Source organism: Orbicella faveolata, unplaced genomic scaffold, assembly GCF_042242905.1.
Source record: "Orbicella faveolata isolate gen_17 unplaced genomic scaffold, um_ofav_v1 contig_26, whole genome shotgun sequence".
In the NCBI taxonomy this organism is placed as follows: Eukaryota; Metazoa; Cnidaria; class Anthozoa; order Scleractinia; family Merulinidae; genus Orbicella; species Orbicella faveolata.
Genome location: NW_028301554.1, coordinates 8398536 through 8426498, shown reverse-complemented (window position 1 = coordinate 8426498; position 27963 = coordinate 8398536). Strand labels below are relative to the sequence as shown.

Sequence of the window (27963 nt, the reverse complement as noted above, 5' to 3'; positions counted from 1 at the left end):
TTCGGACAACTCTCGGCACACATACATGTATGAACAGTAAACGGGGATTCGGGGATCCAAGGATCCAAGGAAGGATTGATAAATGCCACGGCCATTTGTGTTTACAACAGGTGTCTTAGTTCCCAATCTTCCCGTGGGTATCACATCATTGATTCCTTGAATCAATCACTTCAATCTTGAAGCCAGGTAAGATATACGATACGTGAATTTTTCGGAGCACTTTACGAGGGCGAGTATGTTAGTTACTCGCTGGAATATTTTCAAAATTTCCTGAACTTTAAGCGGTAGTTAGTTTTGAAAACCTAGTGGGCAGACAAATCTTATTATTGTTTTAAATTAAGGGACATTTATACTTTCTATTCATGTAGTTCAGCAGTTTCAAAGAGGTGCCACATTTTTAAAACGTTCCTTCAAAGTAGAGCTGTTTTCGCGTTTGGTTCAAAACTCGATTTAACGGGTAGAAAATCTAAACAAACTGCTATGATATATTTATAGTTGAAAAAAGAATTGGGACTTTGAAACTTTTGAGCGAATATTATTATTTTTTTTTTAGAGCGCCGGCAATATGTGCTATTTTTCCAGTTTCGGCAGGCATGCAAGTTGTGTCGAGCGGACCGAACCTCAATCCTAGAAAAATTCAATTAGAATTTTTAATCAAGTAAAACTCGTTTTAGTGATTGACTAGGTAAGGGCTTCGAAATCTCAGCTTATGAGAAAAATCGAACATTCCAAGTAAAATCAGTGGTCGGTTTTTACAGAGACAGCCTCTTAATTCACTATACCTGCAATAGTAAAGATTTAATTCTTGAACTGAGATGAAAGCGACGGCTTCACTGATACCACCACTGTATATCTTCCAGTTAAATCGAACATCATGGTAGCTTGTAGTGGTGAACTCTATTTGGCCAAAGGTCTCATTTAAAGTTGTTGAACAGCCTTGAAGAAACGAAAAAAAAACGCTATTTAGTTTATGACTGGAATGGACATTGCTAGGATGTAAATAATGGTAATTGAACTGAGTGGAGTGCAATTTGGTCTGAAATCATACGCGTGATTTCAAAATCGAACGAGTGCGCAGCGCGAGTTCGACTTGAAATCACAAGTATGATTTCAGACCAAAATTGCACGACACGAAGTTCAATTGCGACTTTATTAGATCCATTTTGAAATCGCACAATTTTATCGCCTTAAATTTTAGATTTTTGGTGTATTGTTCCAGTAGCCGGTTTGTTAAAAAATGCAGAACCGGAAACGCCTTTACGTCTAATTTAGTATGCAAAACGATGTCATGTGACGAAAACTCATTCGAGCATGACAAAGAACCAAGCAGTTCTGATCTGAAGTCGAAAATAGTCTACTTCAGGTATAAAAGTACAATTCTCGTCGCCTGAATCAATTATGGAAGGCCTACCTTTCTTCTGTGGTTGAGGCTGAGACTTTTCATTGTCTTTGGAGAAGGAATTTGAAGGTGCATATCCTGTGTAATTCTGCGATCGATTTCTTTTGAGTTGTGAAACTCCCTCGAGTGCACGATGCCCAGTGGATAGTACGTTTTTTTTCTTTTAAATACCGTTCAATGGCATGATTTTAAGGGGTCCAGCTCGTTATCATCTCCGTTTCTTTTTGTAACCACGGCGTGGGACTCAATACTCAGGACCTTGTCAAGTTCTTGCAGCGCCATTTGTTTTAAGATATTTCCAAGATGGCGGGACTGGCACCGGCTTCGTAAGACGTTCGTTCATGCACTATTTTGTGCAGCGCGGCGTATTTTGACTATGTTTATTCACAGCAACAGAGTTGAGCTGTTTTGTTGCTTCGTTTGAAACTACCGGAAACCTGGAAACATCTACCTTCTTGAGATGACTCTGAATGTGTGGTTGTGTGGTTTTCGTTTGTTTATGTTTTACTGGACTCAGTATCATACGGATCTTGAGCAGATGTTGAAGAAAAATCGCCAAAATATTCGTCAAAATGGACACTGAAAGTTGGGAACTTCCATTAAAGTAGGTCTTAAAATACGAAAGAAGCAAGAATGTAGCTCAACCCATTTGACATCTATATTATCCAATATTACGCTTACCTATTTTATATTACGCTTACCCATTGGTAATGACTGGTTTTGTGGTGATGCACTAGGTGCAACAACCGTGTACATATTTGTTGATAGCCACGATGTCAAGGCTCGAACTTTAGCGTATACTCCATATTTTCCAGGCTCGGCACATCCATATCCCCAGCTGGTGACTCCCTCGAGGTACCACGTACCATTAAACTCGCACACCAAGGGTCCGCCACTATCACCCTGACAAGTATCAATACCTCCTTCATCTAGACCAGCACAGAGCATGGAATCGTCGATTTCACCAGGATAGGCATTCTGGCATCGTTGTTTTGACACTAATGGCAAAGATGCTTGCATTAGTGTGTTTGGGGAGGAGCCCCAAAACGATAAATGTCCCCAACCAGTTATCCAGCACCTTTTGTCAAGGTCGTCAAAGGGAAGCTGATGACCAGTGTCCGGCAAACAAACAAGCCCGACGTCTTGTCCTAGTTCAGCAGAGTTCGCGAGATTGATTAAGGCGATATCATTGCTGTCATAAAGAGGACTTCCGTAATTCTCATGCACGATGATTTTTTCAACCTCAATATCTTGTTCTGTTCCAACACTTCCATATGTTCTATAATGGGCTCCTAATCTGAAAAAAAGCATTAAACGAATATTTCAGTTACTTAGAGTTATCGAGTCCATCTCGGACAGAAAAAGCGTTTTATAATTTCATAACTTTGGGTTTTCAATTTATTAAAATCTTTTGCTCGGACTAAAAGGCCAGTTATTATATGTTTAAAGATTCGAATGTGGTGTTAAAAGTATCAGAGACTATCAGATTTTTCGATTTTTTTTTCAATTATATATTTCTCCTCTTCCTTATTCTTCGCCTTTTCTTCTTTTTCTACTTATCCTTCTCCCCTTTCCTCCTTCTGTAACTCCTCCTCCAGCACTTATTGTCGTTGTTACGCGTATCCTAGGCTTATCATAAAAATCGTTACTTTTTCCAGTATATAATTTTCGTGTCCTTGTCTTAAAAACCAAATAAAATTCAACTACCTTATCTTAACATCAGATGGAGTATGCCCAGTCATACAATGAGCTGCTGTCACCACCCAATAAGAGTCCACTAATGAACCGCCACAAAAATGATCTCCATACTCGTCTGTCACCATCACCTGCCATGGCCAGCTGTTGACAGGTGCAACTGTACCACCAACAATCCGACTCGTACTGGGTCGGGAGCCGCAAAATACTTAATTCAAAGAGCAAAAACGTGAAGTAAGTACTGTAAACTAATTTATTTCACTAAACGTCTTTGTTGTTGAATTAGGTAATCGAAATTGGCCGATTCATTTTGCAGTTAACCATTTATACTCTTGACTATAAGGGAAGAATGCGAGAAAGAAGTCTTGTTATTGCCCAAGAACACATCACTAAGTAACTTGAAAAAGGTTAACGTAAAGTCTGGTGCGGTGACATAGCTCAGGAACTGGGCCGTTCGATGACCAGCCATCTTAAGCAAGAGAAGAGTAAATCATTTTTGGCACCTTCACATCGTCTGAACTGCCTTTTTATACTTAATAGCATTCATTTTGACTTTTTCTCTGGGAAATCTACTTTCTTGTTAAAACAGAGGTTAAAAACAGTGGTTAAGGGCCCTCTATTGATGTTCAAGTGCTACGTGACGTGACAATCTTCCATCAGGGGGCAAAAAGGGAGTCTTTTCGCCACGGGCTAACTTGGGTTAATTGTGGGCATGTCTATTTTTTGGATTTTGTCACATATATGTTCTCATGAATACAGAATATTCAGTTTGATAAAGTAACAAGCTTTCCGGACAACTTACATAATCTGATGAAAGCAATAACCACTCAGTTAGTCTCTTGTCTCCTACCTTCCTTAGTAGAAGTAACACTTTCCAAGCTCTTGTATGGTTGTCCAACGCTATCAATGCCAAATACACCCACGCGATACTTAGAAGAGGGCTTCAGTCCTTTAATAACCGTACTTGTAATGTTTCCAGGAACAGTTTCTAAGGTCAGTACAGTGCCTTGGACACTTTTAACTTCAATTATGTAAAAGTTCGCATATTGGTTGACGACTGTATAGAGCTTTGTCCATTGAAGGTTAAAGTTGGTGGATGAGATATCGAAAATTGTCACATTCCATCCCAGAACCGGTATGGCTAGGAAAATATTTGACCCAAATAAAAACAAATTACACGAAATATGATTTAGAAATATCTACTTGGCTTTTTTAATTATAGTAGTTGTCAAGTCAGTTGTCTCATTACAAACAGAGAGAATAGTAGGAATAGCCTCTGTGTTACACAGCTAGTCACAGAAGTACAGCGGTATAAGCCACTGCCGAAGCTGAAGGCTAAGCCCACGTAGTGACATTTGTAGTTGCAGTGATGGTACGTAGCAGTAGCAGTAGCACTGACAGCAACTTTAGCATTAGCATTAGCAGTAGCAGAATCAAGAGCAGACTTAACAATACCGGGAGTCACTGTAGGAAAGAAAACAGAAGTGGCACTAACAAATGACCTGCAAAAGAGGCCTTAAATGCTGCTGTAGGATAAGCAAGGCAGTACTATCACCACAGGAATATCACTACAAGCAACAGTAACAGTAACAGTAACAGTACAGCAGCAGTTACAGCTAGCATACCTGACGCGAGACCCTCTTTCAAAATGGCGTACTTCATTTTGATACTATTGCCATAGCTCTGTGTGTATACTTGAATGGAGATGTTATTTGAAAGACCAAATTGAACATCTGCTAGAATTTCTGGAGCAAATGACACACAACCAAGGTGATAGAGAACTTCCGTACCATTTCCGTCGATGATCTTGACAAATTCGCTGAATTATTCGGAGAAAAAAAGGGGGAAAATATATCTTAGATGTAGGTGAAAACTTAGTATATATATTTTTGAATTCTAAAACATTCATTGAACAGTATTGCTGTTTTTTTGTTTGTTTGTTTGTTTTAACAATATCGCTGTATATTTTTAGAGTCGGTCAGTATTTTGCCGAGCCTACAGTGTGAATCAAAGTACAAATCTCAAGTAATATACCATATTACGACATCACACACTAAAATGTTTAATAAGAGATTTCCAATTGTAGAACGTTTTGCTTTACGTTAATCTCACTTTCGAGAACAAATAGGACTTAAACTAACCTGTTTAGCTGGTTTTCTGTAGTAAAAATGATGTGGCACATTTGTATTTACTCTGCGCCTTATGTGTACTTGATTAATAAATTAATGACAGTTACGGATCGGTATATAGCGCTCACAGTGGTCGATGTTCTGAAACTGACCAACTTACCCTAAAATGCGTTTTTGTTGGTTTTCGCTGATCCTTACAGGTATTTGAAAACTCTCTCCAAATTGCACGCACCGTTAAGCGAGTGTAATTTCAAAGAACACCTTGCCTTACCTTAACTCACCTTACCTTACCTTACATTAAATGCTTGAGCTTTCATACGATTACTTATTCATTATATGACTGAGAGAAAATACCAACGCGCGCATTAATTTGCACTGTTGTGCAAATTAAAAATTAACGATAAATTTGCCTGCCTTCAGCCGATCAAAATGGAGTAATTTTGTCAGTCATAGATATAATATAACTTAACTAATCATAAAAATTACAACTTCCTCGATAGCGATTGGTTTAAAAAACTCCTTTTTCCACTAATTTACTTGTCAAGTTGTCATCAGACAGGTTTGTAGAAGCACTCTTTCGGACAACTCTCGGCACACATACATGTATGAACAGTAAACGGGGATTCGGGGATCCAAGGATCCAAGGAAGGATTGATAAATGCCACGGCCATTTGTGTTTACAACAGGTGTCTTAGTTCCCAATCTTCCCGTGGGTATCACATCATTGATTCCTTGAATCAATCACTTCAATCTTGAAGCCAGGTAAGATATACGATACGTGAATTTTTCGGAGCACTTTACGAGGGCGAGTATGTTAGTTACTCGCTGGAATATTTTCAAAATTTCCTGAACTTTAAGCGGTAGTTAGTTTTGAAAACCTAGTGGGCAGACAAATCTTATTATTGTTTTAAATTAAGGGACATTTATACTTTCTATTCATGTAGTTCAGCAGTTTCAAAGAGGTGCCACATTTTTAAAACGTTCCTTCAAAGTAGAGCTGTTTTCGCGTTTGGTTCAAAACTCGATTTAACGGGTAGAAAATCTAAACAAACTGCTATGATATATTTATAGTTGAAAAAAGAATTGGGACTTTGAAACTTTTGAGCGAATATTATTATTTTTTTTTTTTAGAGCGCCGGCAATATGTGCTATTTTTCCAGTTTCGGCAGGCATGCAAGTTGTGTCGAGCGGACCGAACCTGAATTAATCCTAGAAAAATTCAATTAGAATTTTTAATCAAGTAAACCTCGTTTTAGTGATTGACTAGGTAAGGGCTTCGAAATCTCAGCTTATGAGAAAAATCGAACATTCCAAGTAAAATCAGTGGTCGGTTTTTACAGAGACAGCCTCTTAATTCACTATACCTGCAATAGTAAAGATTTAATTCTTGAACTGAGATGAAAGCGACGGCTTCACTGATACCAGCACTGTGTATCTTCCAGTTACATCGAACATCATGGTAGCTTGTAGTGGTGAACTCTATTTGGCCAAAGGTCTCATTTAAAGTTGTTGAACAGCCTTGAAGAAACGAAAAAAAAACGCTATTTAGTTTATGACTGGAATGGACATTGCTAGGATGTAAATAATGGTAATTGAACTGAGTGGAGTGCAATTTGGTCTGAAATCATACGCGTGATTTCAAAATCGAACGAGCGCGCAGTGCGAGTTCGACTTGAAATCACAAGTATGATTTCAGACCAAAATTGCACGACACGAAGTTCAATTGCCACTTTATTAGATCCATTTTGAAATCGCACAATTTTATCGCCTTAAATTTTAGATTTTTGGTGTATTGTTCCGGTAGCCGGTTTGTTAAAAAATGCGTAACCGGAAACGCCTTTACGTCTAATTTAGTATGCAAAACGATGTCATGTGACGAAAACTCATTCGAGCATGACAAAGAACCAAGCAGTTCTGATCTGAAGTCGAAAATAGTCTACTTCAGGTATAAAAGTACAATTCTCGTCGCCTGAATCAATTATGGAAGGCCTACCTTTCTTCTGTGGTTGAGGCTGAGACTTTTCATTGTCTTTGGAGAAGGAATTTGAAGGTGCATATCCTGTGTAATTCTGCGATCGATTTCTTTTGAGTTGTGAAACTCCCTCGAGTGCACGATGCCCAGTGGATAGTACGTTTTTTTTTCTTTTAAATACCGTTCAATGGCATGATTTTAAGGGGTCCAGCTCGTTATCATCTCCGTTTCTTTTTGTAACCACGGCGTGGGACTCAATACTCAGGACCTTGTCAAGTTCTTGCAGCGCCATTTGTTTTAAGATATTTCCAAGATGGCGGGACTGGCACCGGCTTCGTAAGACGTTCGTTCATGCACTATTTTGTGCAGCGCGGCGTATTTTGACTATGTTTATTCACAGCAACAGAGTTGAGCTGTTTTGTTGCTTCGTTTGAAACTACCGGAAACCTGGAAACATCTACCTTCTTGAGATGACTCTGAATGTGTGGTTGTGTGGTTTTCGTTTGTTTATGTTTTACTGGACTCAGTATCATACGGATCTTGAGCAGATGTTGAAGAAAAATCGCCAAAATATTCGTCAAAATGGACACTGAAAGTTGGGAACTTCCATTAAAGTAGGTCTTCAGCCTAAAGGAGCTCATAATCGTCATTCAGAAACTGTAATTAATTAAATTCGTCAATTTTTTTGGAAAAAAAGCTACAATAACAACAAAGTTTCGGCAATAGTATTTGCAAAATTCTCCACACAGTGGCTTTTTGCCTTTCATTTTCCTGAAATTTTATTGATTACTTTAAACTAATCTTGAAATCTGATTGGTTGTTTTGTTTTACTGGCCCATTCTCACTGGCTGAGAAAAAGATGCGATTTAGAGCAAAAAATAGTGCGATTCGTGAATAAATCGCACCACTGAGAGCCAATCAGATTGCAAGGATAACCAGTGATTTCAAAATGGATTTAATAAATAACCTAACATAACAAGACACAAAAATTAGATAACTCATACCTTTTGTACTGTACGCAGCTGATAAAAATTATATTCCTCTGTGCATGAATTATCAGCTCTAAAGGGGAACATTGGTATTGCACTTGCTTTGTAAATTGTTTGACGGTGTCACGCAAGTAATAGACATTAAATAAAACAATCGTTCGAAACATACCTGTGATAGCGTATTCATGGGCCGACCATGGTCCTCCTCCCTTGGACGTAAAAGCGGCTACTGCGACGAGGTACTCGTGTGCTGGCTTAAGTCCTTTCAAGGTAAATCGTGTAGGGGAAGGATTACTTGTGTTGACACTTCTATATGTTGACCAAAAAATGTTGTAGTCTCGATAGTAGATTGTGTACCCTAAGAGTTTACCATTGGCGTATTGCTGGGAAAGAGGGTTCCACTCCACCAGAAGGTCGGATGTAAACTCAAAGCTTGTCACTTGAAGACCATTTGGCGCTCTACTAGGAACTGAAAAAGAAACCACATGGAATGGTCTGATGCTTTGACATTGTTTAAACAGAGTAACAATTGGGTTGAAGTGTTACTCACCTCCTTCATCGGTCATAACTAAGACCTCTGCACTTTTAAAAGGTACTCCATTGCTATCCACAGCTACAACACTAACGTTATACTCGGTGTACTCATCCAGTTCAGTTATCTCCGATGCTGTTACATTTTCAGTCACTATTTTGCCAACTTGCTCGCCGCTGCTGTTAGCCTTTTTGGCGAGAGCAACGTAAAAACGAATTCCACTGTTGAGGAGACTGGTTGGGCTACTCCAGCTTACCCCGATACTTTTTGCTGATTTGCTTACAACGGTTACGCTCCAGCCAGCCAGGAGGAAAGCTGCAGTAGAAGTGTTTTTGTTCAAAGTTAATAAAATTTATCCAACACCATCAAAAAAAAAATAATAATAATAATAATTAGACAAATGACTTAACCAACAAACAGATGAGTATTTTATTGCTGGTATTGGAAATGGTTCAAAGTGACAAGGACAGAAAATCCCATTTTGATTTGTTTTTGCATTTTTCCATTGCCCAGTGATTACAAAAACAAAAATCAATTAGAGAAAACATTTGCAGATGATTTGATCTACAAAGACAAGCTTTACCACAAGCATGTAGGGTGCTTAGTTTATTTTGCGAAGCGGGCAAGGCCGTACATCACCAGCAGCAAACTTATTCCCTACCTAAATTCAGAGGTTTCTTCAGAGTGCCGTAAGATATTTTGACATAGCTCCATTGGTTGACGAGAGAGACCTGAATGGTGATATTTTTTGAGTCTTCGAAGGAAATTTGCTGCAAACTCGAACTCTTGTTAGAGGAAGTGGAATTCCATCCATGGCGGACAAAAACCTCGGTGCCATATCCATCAAACATTTTTACGTATTCACTGTGAAAATATGTAGAAAAGTTTTATTAAGGCGTACTTATCGTATAAAATAGTTTCGGCCTCGGTCTAATGTTATTTTCCGCTCCACTTAGTGGAGATAAATCAAATTAACTTAACTGCATTCGAGAGAACACGATTTGTTTGATACTAATATATTATTTCCTATAGGAACATTTCCTAGTTAGTGAATGGCTTGAACTCGGGGTTATAAATATAACTAGTTCGTATAGTGTGATCGTCCACCAACAACAGTTCCTTTCAGAACTACCCTCACCTGGACGATCACACTATAGGAACTATAAATATTTCCATTCAACACATGACTGGCGGGTAATCATAATATTTGACGATTATTAGTGACTGTAAAGCTAAACAAAGCCTTTAACCAAGATGATGGCATTAGAACAAACAAAAAGGCAAGTTATATACCTGCCGTAACCACTGAAGTGCATTTGATGGATGGAAACAATGGCAACTGCCTGAGGTATCCCAGCATTCCCAATTATCCAGTTACAGTATGGGTCAAATTTGTTCGAGTAACTGATATCCAGTCTCCCAAAGGACTGATTCACGTTTTCAGTACACTCTGAAAATAAGAAAGAAAATGTATCGGCCAATCAATATCTGTCGATTGTTATGCGTTGTTGGCATTTGTTTAATGTTATGATTTGGGTTAGAAAACAAAACATGAAAACTAGCCTGTTCCAGGCTCTCGTTCAATGGGGACGATCGAAAAAGCGGGTGGGCGATGAGCGAGATCTAATTTCTCTACCAGACCCCGCTGGTCACCCACCCGCTTTTTCGATTGTCCTCACTGACCGAGAGCCTAAAACAGGCTGTGTAAAATCGCCTTAGCACCTTCTGAAACTCATTAATAATTCTTCAATCTTAAACAAAGCAAGTCATAAGATTGACAGTGTTTGGACATTTCGTAGTTGTTTGCGTAGATTTTTACGATTTTATTTCCCATTTTTCTACTTAGTTTTAGTTTTGATTGAGAAATTATATGAAACCCTCGAGACAATGCTTCACCACGTTTCTAAACACCTTCAGGTTCGTCAAAAATACGCCGCTGCGGATTCGCAAACTCTCAACTCGGTGTTTAGAAATGTGGTAAAACACGCTCTCTCATGTGTAATATGTTGCATGTTTAGGCAATAAAGAACTTTCTCCGTGTTTTTTTTGGGTTGGTAGAATTCGACGCAGTAATGCAAACCCGATATGTAGTCGAGGGTTTGCATAACGTTCGAGAATTCTCCCAGCCCTCGGAGTGTTTAGATGAGGCTATGTAAACACGGAAAAAAAACGTCACAAGCATGCTTACATACTCTCATCTAAACACACCTATCGACTAATGAGAGCACGCGTAGTAGCTCAGTTATTTTATTAAGTGAAATGCTTAACTCACTTTTTGGACTGTACGCATAAGATGATAAACACCAACCATATGACTTAAACAATGACTCAGACATCTTTGAAAAGTTTTGCTCGTTGACGGTTTATCGATGGAATATTTATAATTAAGAAAGTGAAAGTGACTGTCATCTAAGGCATCGGGTATGTAAGTTCGCTTAGTTATGTCTACCAGTCATTTCAAACAGAGTCTAAAGGGCGCAACATCATAATTTAAGGGGGCAATTTGATTCTCATTTAATATCAGCTATGCACATAAGTTATAACCAATTCCAAATGTACCTTGACAGATTCCACTGACAATGGATACGTCATCAATAGCAATGTCACCTGTAAAGGAGGATCCACGAATGCCCTCGAACGTAATCTAAGTGGGAATTAAACGACACCTTAGTATTGTACAACGTTTGCACGATAAGACACCTAATGCTTTTTACTTAACGTGTTGTTAAAGCTGGTTTTCCGTAGTGTTTAGGCACAGACACAGGCATAGGTACCAGCACCAGTACATATAGCCTGCGTAGCAAGCGTTCCCGAACGAAGAGCCTTTCCGCATTCTGGCCGCGAGAGCAAAACAGCTAGTCGCCGGCTTCTAACATTCGGTCTCGCTTTATCTGGACACGGAGAACGACTCAGTAAAGCTAGGCGAGGTTGCCAAATAAGACTATCAAAGATTGGTTCTCCTTCCGTGGTTCCTTTTTGATCTTCGCGCACGACCGATAGTTAGAAAAAGAGCTGAAAAATGTAGAACTTTCGCTGGAACAGGTGGGTAATAGAGTCATCAAGTATTTACCCTCTAAAAGATGGTGTCTTCTGAGTAAAATCAATACGTATCATCCAAAAATTTTCGCTCAGGCAAACCTTCCTCCGCGATATTGTGCAAGTCACGCTCGAGTTATTTCTGGAATCACTCAAGTGAACTTGACACACTTGTCAACCAAGATGACCACACCGCACCAATCAGGAGCCCCGTTCGTGGGCGAACGGGCGTTTCAAAATCTAGGGGTTTGCGGGCAAGCGTTCCTTCTCTCGCCCCACCACCCCCTGCTTCGTCGAACTATTGCTCTTGCTCCAATTTACGCGCGGTCAGGATGCGGAAAAACTCTTTGTACGGGAACGCTTACTTCGCAGGCTACAGTAAATAGGACAAGCATAGCCATAGCCACACCCAGAAACAAACCCAGTAAGCATAGGGTATGATTTTAGCACTCTTCTTTTACTTTTTCATCATTATCAATAAGACCGGCAACAAAAGTCCTTCATAATTTATGTTTAGAGCAACTATGTCAGCCGCAGCGGTCATAAATAGGCTATCGAATTTTCAGTCAGGTCATAAATAAGGTAGCAAAAAACGCAGATTTTGGTCATGAAGAGGGTAAGGGCTCTAGAAAATGGGCTTCACAACCCCACCCAACGTTTCTGGAATCAACCCCCGGGGATAATACCATGGTATTATGCCCAAAACCCGTTGCCTACATTTACGTGCAATACATTGAATTCAGTTTGAGTTTGAATTCAAGTAGTTACCAAACCAGAAGCTTGCTAGTATAATATAACTGACCACATACTCTAGCAAGAATAATGTGCTAAAACGAGCTACCTCTAAAGCCGTTTTTCTTTTATCAGCGCGTAAGCATAAAAAAAGCAACACGCGCAGATGTATAAGGTGGGGCTTTAAAAAGCAACTTCGTTGGGAAATTTTCGTAAGGGCACTAATGAGCAACATCTACGTCTATGTGTGTTGCTTATGCTTATATTTATGCTTAGATGTACGCCTATGGTTATGCTTGTGCTAATGCACAAGTTCATGCAAAGGCTTCATCGTATTCTATTTATAACCAAAATGGCCAAAATCGATACCCTATTTATGACCAAAACGGGTGAACAACCCTACCCTTTGTGGTCGCACATACCTATATAGCCCATATAAGGGAGTCCCCCCCCCCCCCTCCGGGTATTATGTAATAAAGGTTGCAGTTTGATAACCGAGTGGTTGGCTCAAATATTGAAACCTGGTAGCAATTGTGTCACTACGTATTGTGTTATTAACCTTTTAGCGAACAGAATCCAAACGGGTAGAAACAATTGTATATATAAGACAACAATTTTAAGGAGATCAGCCCATCAAGATGGTGCAGTAATGAGTGGAAAGTAAATCTGTGGTGACTTGTCAAAGAACAAATGTCATGTGCGGCAATGTTTGGTGTTTCTTCTTCGTTTTTTATGTATGTTTGCGGAAAGTTTTAATCTGGAACATGTGCATGTACGCACATGTTACTAGTTGTAGGACTTTATCGTAGCATTTTAAAATTGGGATAATAACACTACAGTCACGTTGTTATTTATTTTTAACGTGTCTGTATGTTTGCACTAACTTATTTGATGCTACAGGTTTTTAAGAAAATAAATGCAACTTACTCTGGCTTGCAAAGTCATGGTGAGTCTCGCGTTCAACCATTCGTTTCCTTGGTTTCCAGATTTAGTAAACGTCCTGGTAATTCCATTGTAGACATTGAGCGTGTTTATTGTTTCCCCATACATGTGATAATAAAACCTCAGGCAGGCCAACTTCCCAATTTCAGAATTCGACACTGAAAATTCCAGTTTTGCGTTATCTCCATATTGTCGAGGTGAAGATGTCTCGATATACACGTAGCTTCCTGCAATTAAGTATTTTAGATATGATGATTAGTATTAGTTGTTCATCTAACAATCATGGACAATCCTTATAACTTTGCGTGCAATGCAAGAGAGTTTACTAGTAGTAGTAGTAATAATAATAATGATAATAATAGTAGTAGTAGCAGCAGCAGCAGCAGGATCAAAGGGCGTATGCTTGACATTTTACACATAGGTGCTGAAAATTGGCACGTCTTGAAAATTACATTCAAAATTATTCCTGATCTAAATAGTAACATTCTTGTATTATTTCAGAAATAAAAAACATGCACGGTATTTCTGTGGAGTTTTGGCATAAATCTATTCGCGTTCTAGCACGAACGCCGTTCTCTAATTGGCTACGTTACTTACTATATATTCTGCTTTAGATAGTAAGTAGCGTGGCCATGTACGCTTGTTAACAAAATAATGACGGCATCTTCGGCTTTCCGTTTTCGAGTTATCTGTGATGAGGATTTAGATGATGTTTTCAACTACTAGGAGATTTGTACCATAAAGCAATTAGATCATTTGCTCTCGATTTCTTTGCGTGATAGTTGACTCGAGCTGCGCCCTCGTCAATTATCGCGCGTTATATAATAAGTCAAATTATTCTCGCATTTTGAGCAGCTCTCACCTATGATCTATTAGAGGACAGACGCATAGATGACGTCAATATAACAAACATTTTCCCTCCTATTTTTTTAAATGGCGGAAAGTTTTCAGAATTAAGATAACATTTTACGTGACTTGGCGAAAGATAAGGTACAAAAAAGTCTTGTCGAGGCTGTGAATAAAGAAGAAGAAGGAAAAAGCGGCTTCCTTTGGAGAAAATGACTCAGAAAAATACTCGAGCAGTCTCACTCGGCAGTCAAGCGGGACTAAACCAGACACAAAATTGGCACCCTTACTTTGTCTCAAATTTAACAAACCCAACATGAAAAATGCTTATGACATTAGTTTATCTCAAAAATTAAACTTTTGCGGCAGTCTCAAAATAATTGTTAACACAGATTGATGGCAGGAATATTGAAACATCACAACGCCACTTCTTAAAATCAGTTAAGGCGGGGTTACACATGAAAACACACCAATTTTTAATTTTTTTTTTTTTTTCCCATGGCTAAGATTTAATTCCAAACCATGTTAAAGTGTTCATTTTTAGAAAGCGTAAAGACCAAAGATTATGAGAAAAACTATTTTTGTACCCTAGGATTGTATTGTAACCTGACACCAGCTGATTAAATCTGCCACCTCCTGGGGAATGCCAGGGCTTACTTGAGAAAAGATAACTCCTACAAGAACTGGTCAAAATGAATAATTTTTTTTAATCTTTTGAGAGAAGACAAATAGCTTAGTGTTTTAAGCATAGAGATTTTTGAAAAGTTAAAAGCACATGAAATGGTGACCAGTCAAATTTGAAACAGAAAATCCAGCATATATTTCAATACATAACTTCGTCAAAATGCACTGGATGGCAAAGTTCTATGCTTAAAACGCGAAACTTACTTAGAACAACAAATCTTGAAAATTTCAGCTCAATTGGACAAATCGTTCTCAAACTATGTTTTCTCCAAGGCAAGGATAACTCGTTTTGAATAAACGAGCTTTGAACTTACGGTAACAGAAATTCTGCGAATGAAACAACTTCAATACCTTAAGATTCAAATGCCGATGACAAAGAAAATTCCAATTTTTACAGAATTTAATATGTACCCCAGCCTTAAGCTTAAAATTAACCTTGCTTTCCGACGCAAATATGTTCTAGTCCGTTTGAAGGCAGAGCAGGGAGTTGACTATTACCTCACTACAGCTCACGGCCGTCTGTATCGCAGCTAGAAGATGTCCCGGACACTATTTAACAAATTGATTTGACAATCACCAACCACAGGCGACTCAAATTTCCACCGTCACTAACGCTCCTTTCATTCAAAACTCGAACTTGAGTGGCCTCCAATGTGTCGATGTTGACCGCAACCGCAAGTTTTTTGAGCGCATTTTTCAACTCCTGCAATATTCAGGCAACGACCAGGTTTTTCAGCTCACAGGGATGCTCTGATGACAAAAACTGACTTGACTTTTCCGGTGTTTGTACAAATTTTGTGGATTAAGCAGTTGAAGTCGTTTAATTCAAGTTTGACAGTGGCGTCATTTTGACACTGGGCTATCGCCTCGTGTGCCACTTTTTTGTTCTCACCACATTTTGACGTCTTATGTGATCTATTACTGAAATACCACAAATGCTGTGATAACACAAGCCAACAGCTCAGGCGACTGTTTCCACAGCGGTTTCGATATGGAAACACCGAGAACATGTTACATCTATTTGGTTTAGAAAATTCCGCGACAAAAAGAAGAAATCAACTTGTTTACTTTGATCATGAAAAATGCAAATTCTCTTTGCTCGTGCCATCATTACATATACGTCAACAGCCCGTGCTAGTTCTGTGTTAGTATCGAGTTTTAGTGTAAATCTACTACCGTTCCATCGCGAATGCTGTTCTCTGATTGGCTACGCTACTCACTATCTATTCTGTTGTAGATAGTAAGTTGCGTAGCAGTGTGCATAAACTTTGTTAATAAAATTACGGCCGCTTCTTTACGTTTTCGAGGTGTCTGTGGAGAGGATTAAGTTACAATTTTGAACGACTAGTAGATTTATACTACTAGATTACTAAATCAAATCAAATCAAATCAAAACTTTATTCATTGAGGGTGACACGTAATAGTTTATCAACTAATAATACTACTAGATTTATACTAATAAGATTATGAGCTCAAGATTTCTATGGGTGATAGAAATCTCGACCTCAGAACCTAAATGTTAAATAGAAAGACGATTTTAAACCAATAGGCGCATGTATTTTCTTTGGGCTATTTTCTAAAGTCAGCCACGTAGTTTGCCTGAAGACCAAAAAAACAAATGAGAGACAACTCACCTGTTCCACTAAGATCTGACGATGGTCCCGTGGACAACGACGGTGTGGATCCAGAGTTAAGTGTCCAATCAAATACATCTGAAGTAGATTGACTCCATCCGGTGCACAAACCGCTGTCAAAGCTACATGAAACTGAAGGTAATAGAATATTAAATTAATCAGTTGCAGTTTAAAGTACTCACATGACAAACTACTGGAGATCCCGGGTTCAAAACCTCCTCCCTACAGCTATCTGCTGATTTGTTCTCGGTAGGTTCGAGTTCAACCCTTTCCACCGCACTCTGCAGTAATACGGGATTCTTAATAGTTTATGTTCTCTCTGCAATATTTGTTTATTTATTTATTTATTTATTTATTTATTTATTTATTTATTTATTTATTTATTTATTCATTCATTCATTTATTTATTTACAGTGTCCCCAATTAGCACAACAGTGATAAATACATTGAATTATTTATTTATAATAGATGACGAACTGATCAATTGTAGATTTGACTTGGCATTTTATCATTATTTAGTTTCGCACTACACAACTTGTGTGCGGCACTCATCAGATAAAATTGCCAAATGCGAATTTACATCGTTACACTGATCAATTATTTATTTATATTTATTTATATTTTACTATTATTACTGGCATTTTCATAAAGCAATTTTCACTAATACATAATACATAATCACATCCAGTGACATTAAAAAGGAGGCAGAAATTGTGACACCTACAATACTCGGCAAAGATGAATAAGTGGGCCAGAAAAAAGGCCTTAGTGGAGTGTGTCTTAACGCGTGCTTTTCCATGGTGTCTTTTTGGCCGATACGTGAAAAATTCGGGAAACTCAAGACGATCAAAGAGAACATGGTTTATAGGCGGGACAGCTAGAAACTTTTAAAACCCGATTTATTACTTTGAAAAGTTTGAAGGTAACTGGGTTTATTCGGACTTTCGCCTATGTATATATTTACCTCGACAGCTCCCTTGCGTAATTTTCACTTCATCAATGGCGACATCACCCGTGTAAGAACCTCCAATTATACCTTCAAATGTGACCTGCAAACATGTTTTCAGCAGTTGGTAAATCCTCAAGGTAATTGCGGTCGATACTTTTTGAGACATGGTACCCAGTTCTGCGACGGATAATGTTCCATGTAAGTTGCATAGGCGTTTAGGTGGAGGATGCGTGTTAAGTCGCTTGGGTTGTTAACGAGAGTGAAATTCAAGTCTTAAGATTGACTACTTCAAGGTATCTAAAAACATGCTTAGAGGGATTAACTTATAAGGCCTTCATCCTCACTGGATACGCGCGGATTCATGTGCATAGTGTATCTTTCTTCTCTCAGTGGAGATGTCAATAATTGCACGCAGATTTTACAGCAATATATTGAATTTATTTCCAAGAGTGACAGCTGCCGGGTAATAGTTATATAATAATAATAATAATAATAATGATGAGGATGATGATAATAATAATAATAATAATAAAGCTAAAGCTAATCAAGCTAAAAACTGGCTATCCCCTAGTGCCCCAGGACCATGGTTTGGTCTCGGCCCTAAGGACTCTAAGCAAACATTACGTGAGGACGACAATAATAATAATAATAATGATAATAATAATAATAATAATAATAATAATAATACTTATATGTCCGCTTAAAATCAGGTCTTTTGATATGCCCAGTAGGTTTAATGTACCTATGAAAGGCAATATTTTACTTACCACTCCTTCCAAATATAAGTTGGCTTCCATCATGAACCAATTATCTCCCTGGTTTCCGGTCGCGGTAAAAACTTTGATATTTCCACTGTAGACATTGAGAGTTCCAGCCGACGCCCCATACATGTGATAGTAAAATGAAAGACACGATTGATTTCCATTATTTGGAACTGTAACTACCAGTTTTGCAATTTCGCCAGGCTTTCTAGGGGAAGATGCCTCGATGTACATATATTTTCCTGTAGAAATACATCAATACATAACTACAAAAACAACATTTAAAATCAAAGCATTGATTAATCAATTAATTAATTAGTTATTCAGTTAATTGAGTTATTTATCTATTGATCGATTTATTCATTCATTTATTCATTGACTCATTGACTCATTGAGTTATTGACTCATTGATTCACTGATTCATTGATTCATTGATTTATTGATTTATTGATTTATTGATTTATTGATTTATTGATTTATTGATTTATTGATTTATTGATTTATTGATTTATTGATTTATTGATTTATTGATTTATTGATTTATTGATTTATTGATTTATTGATTTATTGATTTATTGATTTATTGATTTATTGATTTATTGATTTATTGATTCATTGATTCATTGATTCATTGATTCATTGATTCATTGATTCATCGATTCATTGATTCATTGTTTCATCGAGTATAAAATATTTCGTCTTTTGATGTAATGTTTGGTGGAAAGCATTCCTTGATCACTAGCATTAAAACCAACGATTTGAGTTTGGTTCAGATCAACAATAACAGAGCAATTTGGCTTCTATGTGCAAAGTGCCCATTTACTTTTTGCAATTGCGCGTACATGCCCATTCGTAAACCACTCGCCTGGCTTGAATGCCATGACTATAGATCTGAACTTCGGCGGACAGTATCACTGTATGAAATATAACTATCAAACAACAACTGTAGTTGTCGATTGGAATATTTATAGACGATTTATTAACGACTTAATTCGTACAACGTCACCATACGTCGAGAAACTGTTTTACACTGTGTAAGTGATTTTAATGAATAGATAATATTACGAAAATTAAACAAAGAAACTAATCTAACCTGAACCCCCTTGACCGTGGGTTGGACCTGTAGAAGAGGAAGGCGTCGAGCCAGAGGCCAGCGTCCAATCAAAATCATCCGAGGACGATTGACTCCACCCAGAACACAAACCGTGGTCGAAATTACACCAGCCTAAAATAGTTACATGGATATTTACTGTTGGAGACTTATTTTGAATTTAAGTTGTGTGATAGCCGAGATGCATGGTCGTTTTCGAGGGCCAGAAAATTATAATTCGTGACCATTTTGTTACCTGGAAGCCAAGCTAGGAAATACTTGCAAACTGAAAATATGCATTGCCAACTAAAAGAAAATTGTTACAAGGACATGGACCATTAGGTTACTCTGTTTTACGCGTTCTCGTAGCTTGCAACAACGGTAACTCTCCCGGAGGGGGTACTTGAGTCGATATTTGCTGAGTATGTGCCTCCAGCCTCTCAGAGCCCCTTCCCCATTATGGCCTGTTCTATCGACAATTATGGACCATCGTGTCATTTCGGACAGTTCGGTTTTGACTGCATCTCGTACTACGGGCGCAGCCACCGTATGCAAGAACATAGTTCACTGCCTCTTTTTGAAGACGTAAACATTTTTGCTCAAACAAAATGCATTCAAAATTGTGTAAATTAGCTACGGTCAAAATCTATAACAAAGACGTCATAAAAAACACATTTTTTAAGCAATGGCAAATATATAATTTCTACGACGACTCTCTATGCTTTTATAACACCAAAACCATTTCACTCTGTAAACAAGCGTATTTTTCTACGTTTGAATATTCACATGTCCATATCGTAAAATGTCCACACATTAATATCATGCAGTAAAAATCTTTTCAAATCTTCGTGGCTGTCACCACGAAAAGACTTGGCTCTTCTTGCCCATGTTCGCATGATAGTTCCACTATATAAAACATTAAATGCCGTGTGTTTCAAAGTTTGAACGAGGAGTCAACGTCGGCCGAGTAGAGGCTTGGTCCTGGTCACCGACACGAAAAAAAAAAAAAAAGAAACAAAAAAATACGAAAGAAGCAAGAATGTAGCTCAACCCATTTGACATCTATATTATCCAATATTACGCTTACCTATTTTATATTACGCTTACCCATTGGTAATGACTGGTTTTGTGGTGATGCACTAGGTGCAACAACCGTGTACATATTTGTTGATAGCCACGATGTCAAGGCTCGAACTTTAGCGTATACTCCATATTTTCCAGGCTCGGCACATCCATATCCCCAGCTGGTGACTCCCTCGAGGTACCACGTACCATTAAACTCGCACACCAAGGGTCCGCCACTATCACCCTGACAAGTATCAATACCTCCTTCATCTAGACCAGCACAGAGCATGGAATCGTCGATTTCACCAGGATAGGCATTCTGGCATCGTTGTTTTGACACTAATGGCAAAGATGCTTGCATTAGTGTGTTTGGGGAGGAGCCCCAAAACGATAAATGTCCCCAACCAGTTATCCAGCACCTTTTGTCAAGGTCGTCAAAGGGAAGCTGATGACCAGTGTCCGGCAAACAAACAAGCCCGACGCCTTGTCCTAGTTCAGCAGAGTTCGCGAGATTGATTAAGGCGATATCATTGCTGTCATAAAGAGGACTTCCGTAATTCTCATGCACGATGATTTTTTCAACCTCAATATCTTGTTCTGTTCCAACACTTCCATATGTTCTATAATGGGCTCCTAATCTGAAAAAAAGCGTTAAACGAATATTTCAGTTACTTAGAGTTATCGAGTCCATCTCGGACAGAAAAAGCGTTTTACAATTTCATAACTTTGGGTTTTCAATTTATTAAAATCTTTTGCTCGGACTAAAAGGCCAGTTATTATATGTTTAAAGATTCGAATGTGGTGTTAAAAGTATCAGAGACTATCAGATTTTTCGATTTTTTTTTCAATTATATATTTCTCCTCTTCCTTATTCTTCGCCTATTTCTTCTTTTTCTACTTATCCTTCTCCCCTTTCCTCCTTCTGTAACTCCTCCTCCAGCACTTATTGTCGTTGTTACGCGTATCCTAGGCTTATCATAAAAATCGTTACTTTTTCCAGTATATAATTTTCGTGTCCTTGTCTTAAAAACTAAATAAAATTCAACTACCTTATCTTAACATCAGATGGAGTATGCCCAGTCATACAATGAGCTGCTGTCACCACCCAATAAGGGTCCACTAATGAACCGCCACAAAAATGATCTCCATACTCGTCTGTCACCATCACCTGCCATGGCCAGCTGTTGACAGGTGCAACTGTACCACCAACAATCCGACTCGTACTGGGTCGGGAGCCGCAAAATACTTAATTCAAAGAGCAAAAAAGTGAAGTAAGTACTGTAAACTAATTTATTTCACTAAACGTCTTTGTTGTTGAATTAGGTAATCGAAATTGGCCGATTCATTTTGCAGTTAACCATTTATACTCTTGACTATAAGGGAAGAATGCGAGAAAGAAGTCTTGTTATTGCCCAAGAACACATCACTAAGTAACTTGAAAAAGGTTAACGTAAAGTCTGGTGCGGTGACATAGCTCAGGAACTGGGCCGTTCGATGACCAGCCATCTTAAGCAAGAGAAGAGTAAATCATTTTTGGCACCTTCACATCGTCTGAACTGCCTTTTTATACTTAATAGCATTCATTTTGACTTTTTCTCTGGGAAATCTACTTTCTTGTTAAAACAGAGGTTAAAAACAGTGGTTAAGGGCCCTCTATTGATGTTCAAGTGCTACGTGACGTGACAATCTTCCATCAGGGGGCAAAAAGGGAGTCTTTTCGCCACGGGCTAACTTGGGTTAATTGTGGGCATGTCTATTTTTTGGATTTTGTCACATATATGTTCTCATGAATACAGAATATTCAGTTTGATAAAGTAACAAGCTTTCCGGACAACTTACATAATCTGATGAAAGCAATAACCACTCAGTTAGTCTCTTGTCTCCTACCTTCCTTAGTAGTAGTAACACTTTCCAAGCTCTTGTATGGTTGTCCAACGCTATCAATGCCAAATACACCCACGCGATACTTAGAAGAGGGCTTCAGTCCTTTAATAACCGTACTTGTAATGTTTCCAGGAACAGTTTCTAAGGTCAGTACAGTGCCTTGGACACTTTTAACTTCAATTATGTAAAAGTTCGCATATTGGTTGACGACTGTATAGAGCTTTGTCCATTGAAGGTTAAAGTTGCTGGATGAGATATCGAAAATTGTCACATTCCATCCCAGAACCGGTATGGCTAGGAAAATATTTGACCCAAATAAAAACAAATTACACGAAATATGATTTAGAAATATCTACTTGGCTTTTTTAATTATAGTAGTTGTCAAGTCAGTTGTCTCATTACAAACAGAGAGAATAGTAGGAATAGCCTCTGTGTTACTCAGCTAGTCACAGAAGTACAGCGGTATAAGCCACTGCCGAAGCTGAAGGCTAAGCCCACGTAGTGACATTTGTAGTTGCAGTGATGGTACGTAGCAGTAGCAGTAGCACTGACAGCAACTTTAGCATTAGCAGTAGCAGTAGCAGAATCAAGAGCAGACTTAACAATACCGGGAGTCACTGTAGGAAAGAAAACAGAAGTGGCACTAACAAATGACCTGCAAAAGAGGCCTTAAATGCTGCTGTAGGATAAGCAAGGCAGTACTATCACCACAGGAATATCACTACAACCAACAGTAACAGTAACAGTAACAGTACAGCAGCAGTTACAGCTAGCATACCTGACGCGAGACCCTCTTTCAAAATGGCGTACTTCATTTTGATACTATTGCCATAGCTCTGTGTGTATACTTGAATGGAGATGTTATTTGAAAGACCAAATTGAACATCTGCTAGAATTTCTGGAGCAAATGACACACAACCAAGGTAATAGAGAACTTCCGTACCATTTCCGTCGATGATCTTGACAAATTCGCTGAATTATTCGGAGAAAAAAAGGGGAAAAATATATCTTAGATGTAGGTGAAAACTTAGTATATATATTTTTGAATTCTAAAACATTCATTGAACAGTATTGCTGTTTTTTTGTTTGTTTGTTTGTTTTAACAATATCGCTGTATATTTTTAGAGTCGGTCAGTATTTTGCCGAGCCTACAGTGTGAATCAAAGTACAAATCTCAAGTAATATACCATATTACGACATCACACACTAAAATGTCTAATAAGAGATTTGCAATTGTAGAACGTTTTGCTTTACGTTAATCTCACTTTCGAGAACAAATAGGACTTAAACTAACCTGTTTAGCTGGTTTTTTGCAGTAAAAATGATGTGGCATATTTGCATTTACTCTGCGCCTTATGTGTACTTGATTAATAAATTAATGACAGTTACGGATCGGTATATAGCGCTCACAATGGTCGATGTTCTGAAACTGACCAACTTACCCTAAAATGCGTTTTTGTTGGTTTTCGCTGATCCTTACAGGTATTTGAAAACTCTCTCCAAATTGCACGCACCGTTAAGCGAGTGTAATTTCAAAGAACACCTTGCCTTACCTTAACTCACCTTACCTTACCTTACATTAAATGCTTGAGCTTTCATACGATTACTTATTCATTATATGACTGAGAGAAAATACCAACGCGCGCATTAATTTGCACTGTTGTGCAAATTAAAAATTAACGATAAATTTGCCTGCCTTCAGCCGATCAAAATGGAGTAATTTTGTCAGTCATAGATATAATATAACTTAACTAATCATAAAAATTACAACTTCCTCGATAGCGATTGGTTTAAAAAACTCCTTTTTCCACTAATTTACTTGTCAAGTTGTTATCAGACAGGTTTGTAGAAGCACTCTTTCGGACAACTCTCGGCACACATACATGTATGAACAGTAAACGGGGATTCGGGGATCCAAGGATCCAAGGAAGGATTGATAAATGCCACGGCCATTTGTGTTTACAACAGGTGTCTTAGTTCCCAATCTTCCCGTGGGTATCACATCATTGATTCCTTGAATCAATCACTTCAATCTTGAAGCTAGGTAAGATATTTACGTGAATTTTTCGGAGCACTTTACGAGGGCGAGTATGTTAGTTACTCGCTGGAATAGTTTCAAAATTTCCTGAACTTTAAGCGGTAGTGAGTTTTGAAAACCTAGTGGGCAGACAAATCTTATTATTGTTTTAAATTAAGGGACATTTATACTTTCTATTCATGTAGTTCAGCAGTTTCAAAGAGGTGCCACATTTCTAAACCGTGCCTTCAAAGTGAGCTGTTTTCGCGTTTGGTTCAAAACTCGATTTAACGGGTAGAAAATCTAAACAAACTGCTATGATATATTTATAGTTGAAAAAAGAATTGGGACTTTGGAACTTTTGAGCGAATATTATTATTTTTTTTAGAGCGCCGGCAATATGTGCTATTTTTCCAGTTTCGGCAGGCATGCAACTTGTGTCGAGCGGACCGAACCTCAATTAATCCTAGAAAAATTCAATTAGAATTTTTAATCAAATAAAACTCGTTTTAGTGATTGACTAGGTGAGGGCTTCGAAATCTCAGCTTATGAGAAAAATCGAACATTCCAAGTAAAATCAGTGGTCGGTTTTTACAGAGACAGTCTCTTAATTTACTATACCTGCAATAGTAAAGATTTAATTCTTGAACTGAGATGAAAGCGACGGCTTCACTGATACCAGCACTGTGTATCTTCCAGTTACATCGAACATCATGGTAGCTTGTAGTGGTGAACTCTATTTGGCCAAAGGTCTCATTTAAAGTTGTTGAACAGCCTTGAAGAAACGAAAAAAAAAACGCTATTTAGTTTATGACTGGAATGGACATTGCTAGGATGTAAATAATGGTAACTGAACTGAGTGGAGTGCAATTTGGTCTGAAATCATACGCGTGATTTCAAAATCGAACGAGCGCGCAGCGCGAGTTCGACTTGAAATCACAAGTATGATTTCAGACCAAAATTGCACGACACGAAGTTCAATTGCCACTTTATTAGATCCATTTTGAAATCGCACAATTTTATCGCCTTAAATTTTAGATTTTTGGTGTATTGTTCCGGTAGCCGGTTTGTTAACAAATGCGGAACCGGAAACGCCTTTACGTCTAATTTAGTATGCAAAACGATGTCATGTGACGAAAACTCATTCGAGCATGACAAAGAACCAAGCAGTTCTGATCTGAAGTCGAAAATAGTCTACTTCAGGTATAAAAGTACAATTCTCGTCGCCTGAATCAATTATGGAAGGCCTACCTTCCTTCTGTGGTTGAGGCTGAGACTTTTCATTGTCTTTGGGGAAGGAATTTGAAGGTGCATATCCTGTGTAATTCTGCGATCGATTTCTTTTGAGTTGTGAAACTCCCTCGAGTGCACGATGCCCAGTGGATAGTACGTTTTTTTTCTTTTAAATACCGTTCAATGGCATGATTTTAAGGGGTCCAGCTCGTTATCATCTCCGTTTCTTTTTGTAACCACGGCGTGGGACTCAATACTCAGGACCTTGTCAAGTTCTTGCAGCGCCATTTGTTTTAAGATATTTCCAAGATGGCGGGACTGGCACCGGCTTCGTAAGACGTTCGTTCATGCACTATTTTGTGCAGCGCGACGTATTTTGACTATGTTTATTCACAGCAACAGAGTTGAGCTGTTTTGTTGCTTCGTTTGAAACTACCGGAAACCTGGAAACATCTACCTTCTCGAGATGACTCTGAATGTGTTGTTGTGTGGTTTTCGTTTGTTTATGTTTTACTGGACTCAGTATCATACGGATCTTGAGCAGATGGTGAAGAAAAATCGCCAAAATATTCGTCAAAATGGGGATTGAAAGTTGGGAACTTCCATTAAAGTAGGTCTTAAAATACGAAAGAAGCAAGAATGTAGCTCAACCCATTTGACATCTATATTATCCAATATTACGCTTACCTATTTTATATTACGCTTACCCATTGGTAATGACTGGTTTTGTGGTGATGCACTAGGTGCAACAACCGTGTACATATTTGTTGATAGCCACGATGTCAAGGCTCGAACTTTAGCGTATACTCCATATTTTCCAGGCTCGGCACATCCATATCCCCAGCTGGTGACTCCCTCGAGGTACCACGTACCATTAAACTCGCACACCAAGGGTCCGCCACTATCACCCTGACAAGTATCAATACCTCCTTCATCTAGACCAGCACAGAGCATGGAATCGTCGATTTCACCAGGATAAGCATTCTGGCATCGTTGTTTTGACACTAATGGCAAAGATGCTTGCATTAGTGTGTTTGGGGAGGAGCCCCAAAACGATAAATGTCCCCAACCAGTTATCCAGCACCTTTTGTCAAGGTCGTCAAAGAGAAGCTGATGACCAGTGTCCGGCAAACAAACAAGCCCGACGCCTTGTCCTAGTTCAGCAGAGTTCGCGAGATTGATTAAGGCGATATCATTGCTGTCATAAAGAGGACTTCCGTAATTCTCATGCACGATGATTTTTTCAACCTCAATATCTTGTTCTGTTCCAACACTTCCATATGTTCTATAATGGGCTCCTAATCTGAAAAAAAGCATTAAACGAATATTTCAGTTACTTAGGGTTATCGAGTCCATCTCGGACAGAAAAAGCGTTTTATAATTTCATAACTTTGGGTTTTCAATTTATTAAAATCTTTTGCTCGGACTAAAAGGCCAGTTATTATATGTTTAAAGATTCGAATGTGGTGTTAAAAGTATCAGAGACTATCAGATTTTTCGATTTTTTTTTCAATTATATATTTCTCCTCTTCCTTATTCTTCGCCTATTTCTTCTTTTTCTACTTATCCTTCTCCCCTTTCCTCCTTCTGTAACTCCTCCTCCAGCACTTATTGTCGTTGTTACGCGTATCCTAGGCTTATCATAAAAATCGTTACTTTTTCCAGTATATAATTTTCGTGTCCTTGTCTTAAAAACTAAATAAAATTCAACTACCTTATCTTAACATCAGATGGAGTATGCCCAGTCATACAATGAGCTGCTGTCACCACCCAATAAGGGTCCACTAATGAACCGCCACAAAAATGATCTCCATACTCGTCTGTCACCATCACCTGCCATGGCCAGCTGTTGACAGGTGCAACTGTACCACCAACAATCCGACTCGTACTGGGTCGGGAGCCGCAAAATACTTAATTCAAAGAGCAAAAAAGTGAAGTAAGTACTGTAAACTAATTTATTTCACTAAACGTCTTTGTTGTTGAATTAGGTAATCGAAATTGGCCGATTCATTTTGCAGTTAACCATTTATACTCTTGACTATAAGGGAAGAATGCGAGAAAGAAGTCTTGTTATTGCCCAAGAACACATCACTAAGTAACTTGAAAAAGGTTAACGTAAAGTCTGGTGCGGTGACATAGCTCAGGAACTGGGCCGTTCGATGACCAGCCATCTTAAGCAAGAGAAGAGTAAATCATTTTTGGCACCTTCACATCGTCTGAACTGCCTTTTTATACTTAATAGCATTCATTTTGACTTTTTCTCTGGGAAATCTACTTTCTTGTTAAAACAGAGGTTAAAAACAGTGGTTAAGGGCCCTCTATTGATGTTCAAGTGCTACGTGACGTGACAATCTTCCATCAGGGGGCAAAAAGG

At 38.4% G+C, this 27963-nt stretch overlaps 1 protein-coding gene across 1 annotated transcript in view; it reads right to left on the bottom strand.

Annotated features, from left to right (window-relative positions):
• LOC149108013 (MAM and LDL-receptor class A domain-containing protein 2-like) overlaps positions 1–27963 on the bottom strand; it is a 53617-nt gene that overhangs the window by 22649 nt on the left and 3005 nt on the right. Inside the window, exons 4-26 of the mRNA XM_089295548.1 lie at positions 27304–27499; positions 26297–26892; positions 24978–25131; positions 23118–23311; positions 22343–22633; positions 21505–21700; positions 20498–21093; positions 19394–19525; positions 18307–18542; positions 17555–17639; positions 16591–16722; positions 13412–13653; positions 11276–11360; positions 10010–10166; positions 9378–9580; positions 8735–9031; positions 8354–8653; positions 6588–6741; positions 4720–4913; positions 3945–4235; positions 3107–3302; positions 2101–2696; positions 783–936 (exon numbers count right to left, since the gene is read on the bottom strand). Of these exons, the coding sequence (XP_089151674.1) occupies positions 783–936; positions 2101–2696; positions 3107–3302; positions 3945–4235; positions 4720–4913; positions 6588–6741; positions 8354–8653; positions 8735–9031; positions 9378–9580; positions 10010–10166; positions 11276–11360; positions 13412–13653; positions 16591–16722; positions 17555–17639; positions 18307–18542; positions 19394–19525; positions 20498–21093; positions 21505–21700; positions 22343–22633; positions 23118–23311; positions 24978–25131; positions 26297–26892; positions 27304–27499 (5677 nt within the window). The remainder of the gene's footprint in view (positions 1–782; positions 937–2100; positions 2697–3106; positions 3303–3944; positions 4236–4719; positions 4914–6587; positions 6742–8353; positions 8654–8734; positions 9032–9377; positions 9581–10009; positions 10167–11275; positions 11361–13411; positions 13654–16590; positions 16723–17554; positions 17640–18306; positions 18543–19393; positions 19526–20497; positions 21094–21504; positions 21701–22342; positions 22634–23117; positions 23312–24977; positions 25132–26296; positions 26893–27303; positions 27500–27963) is intronic.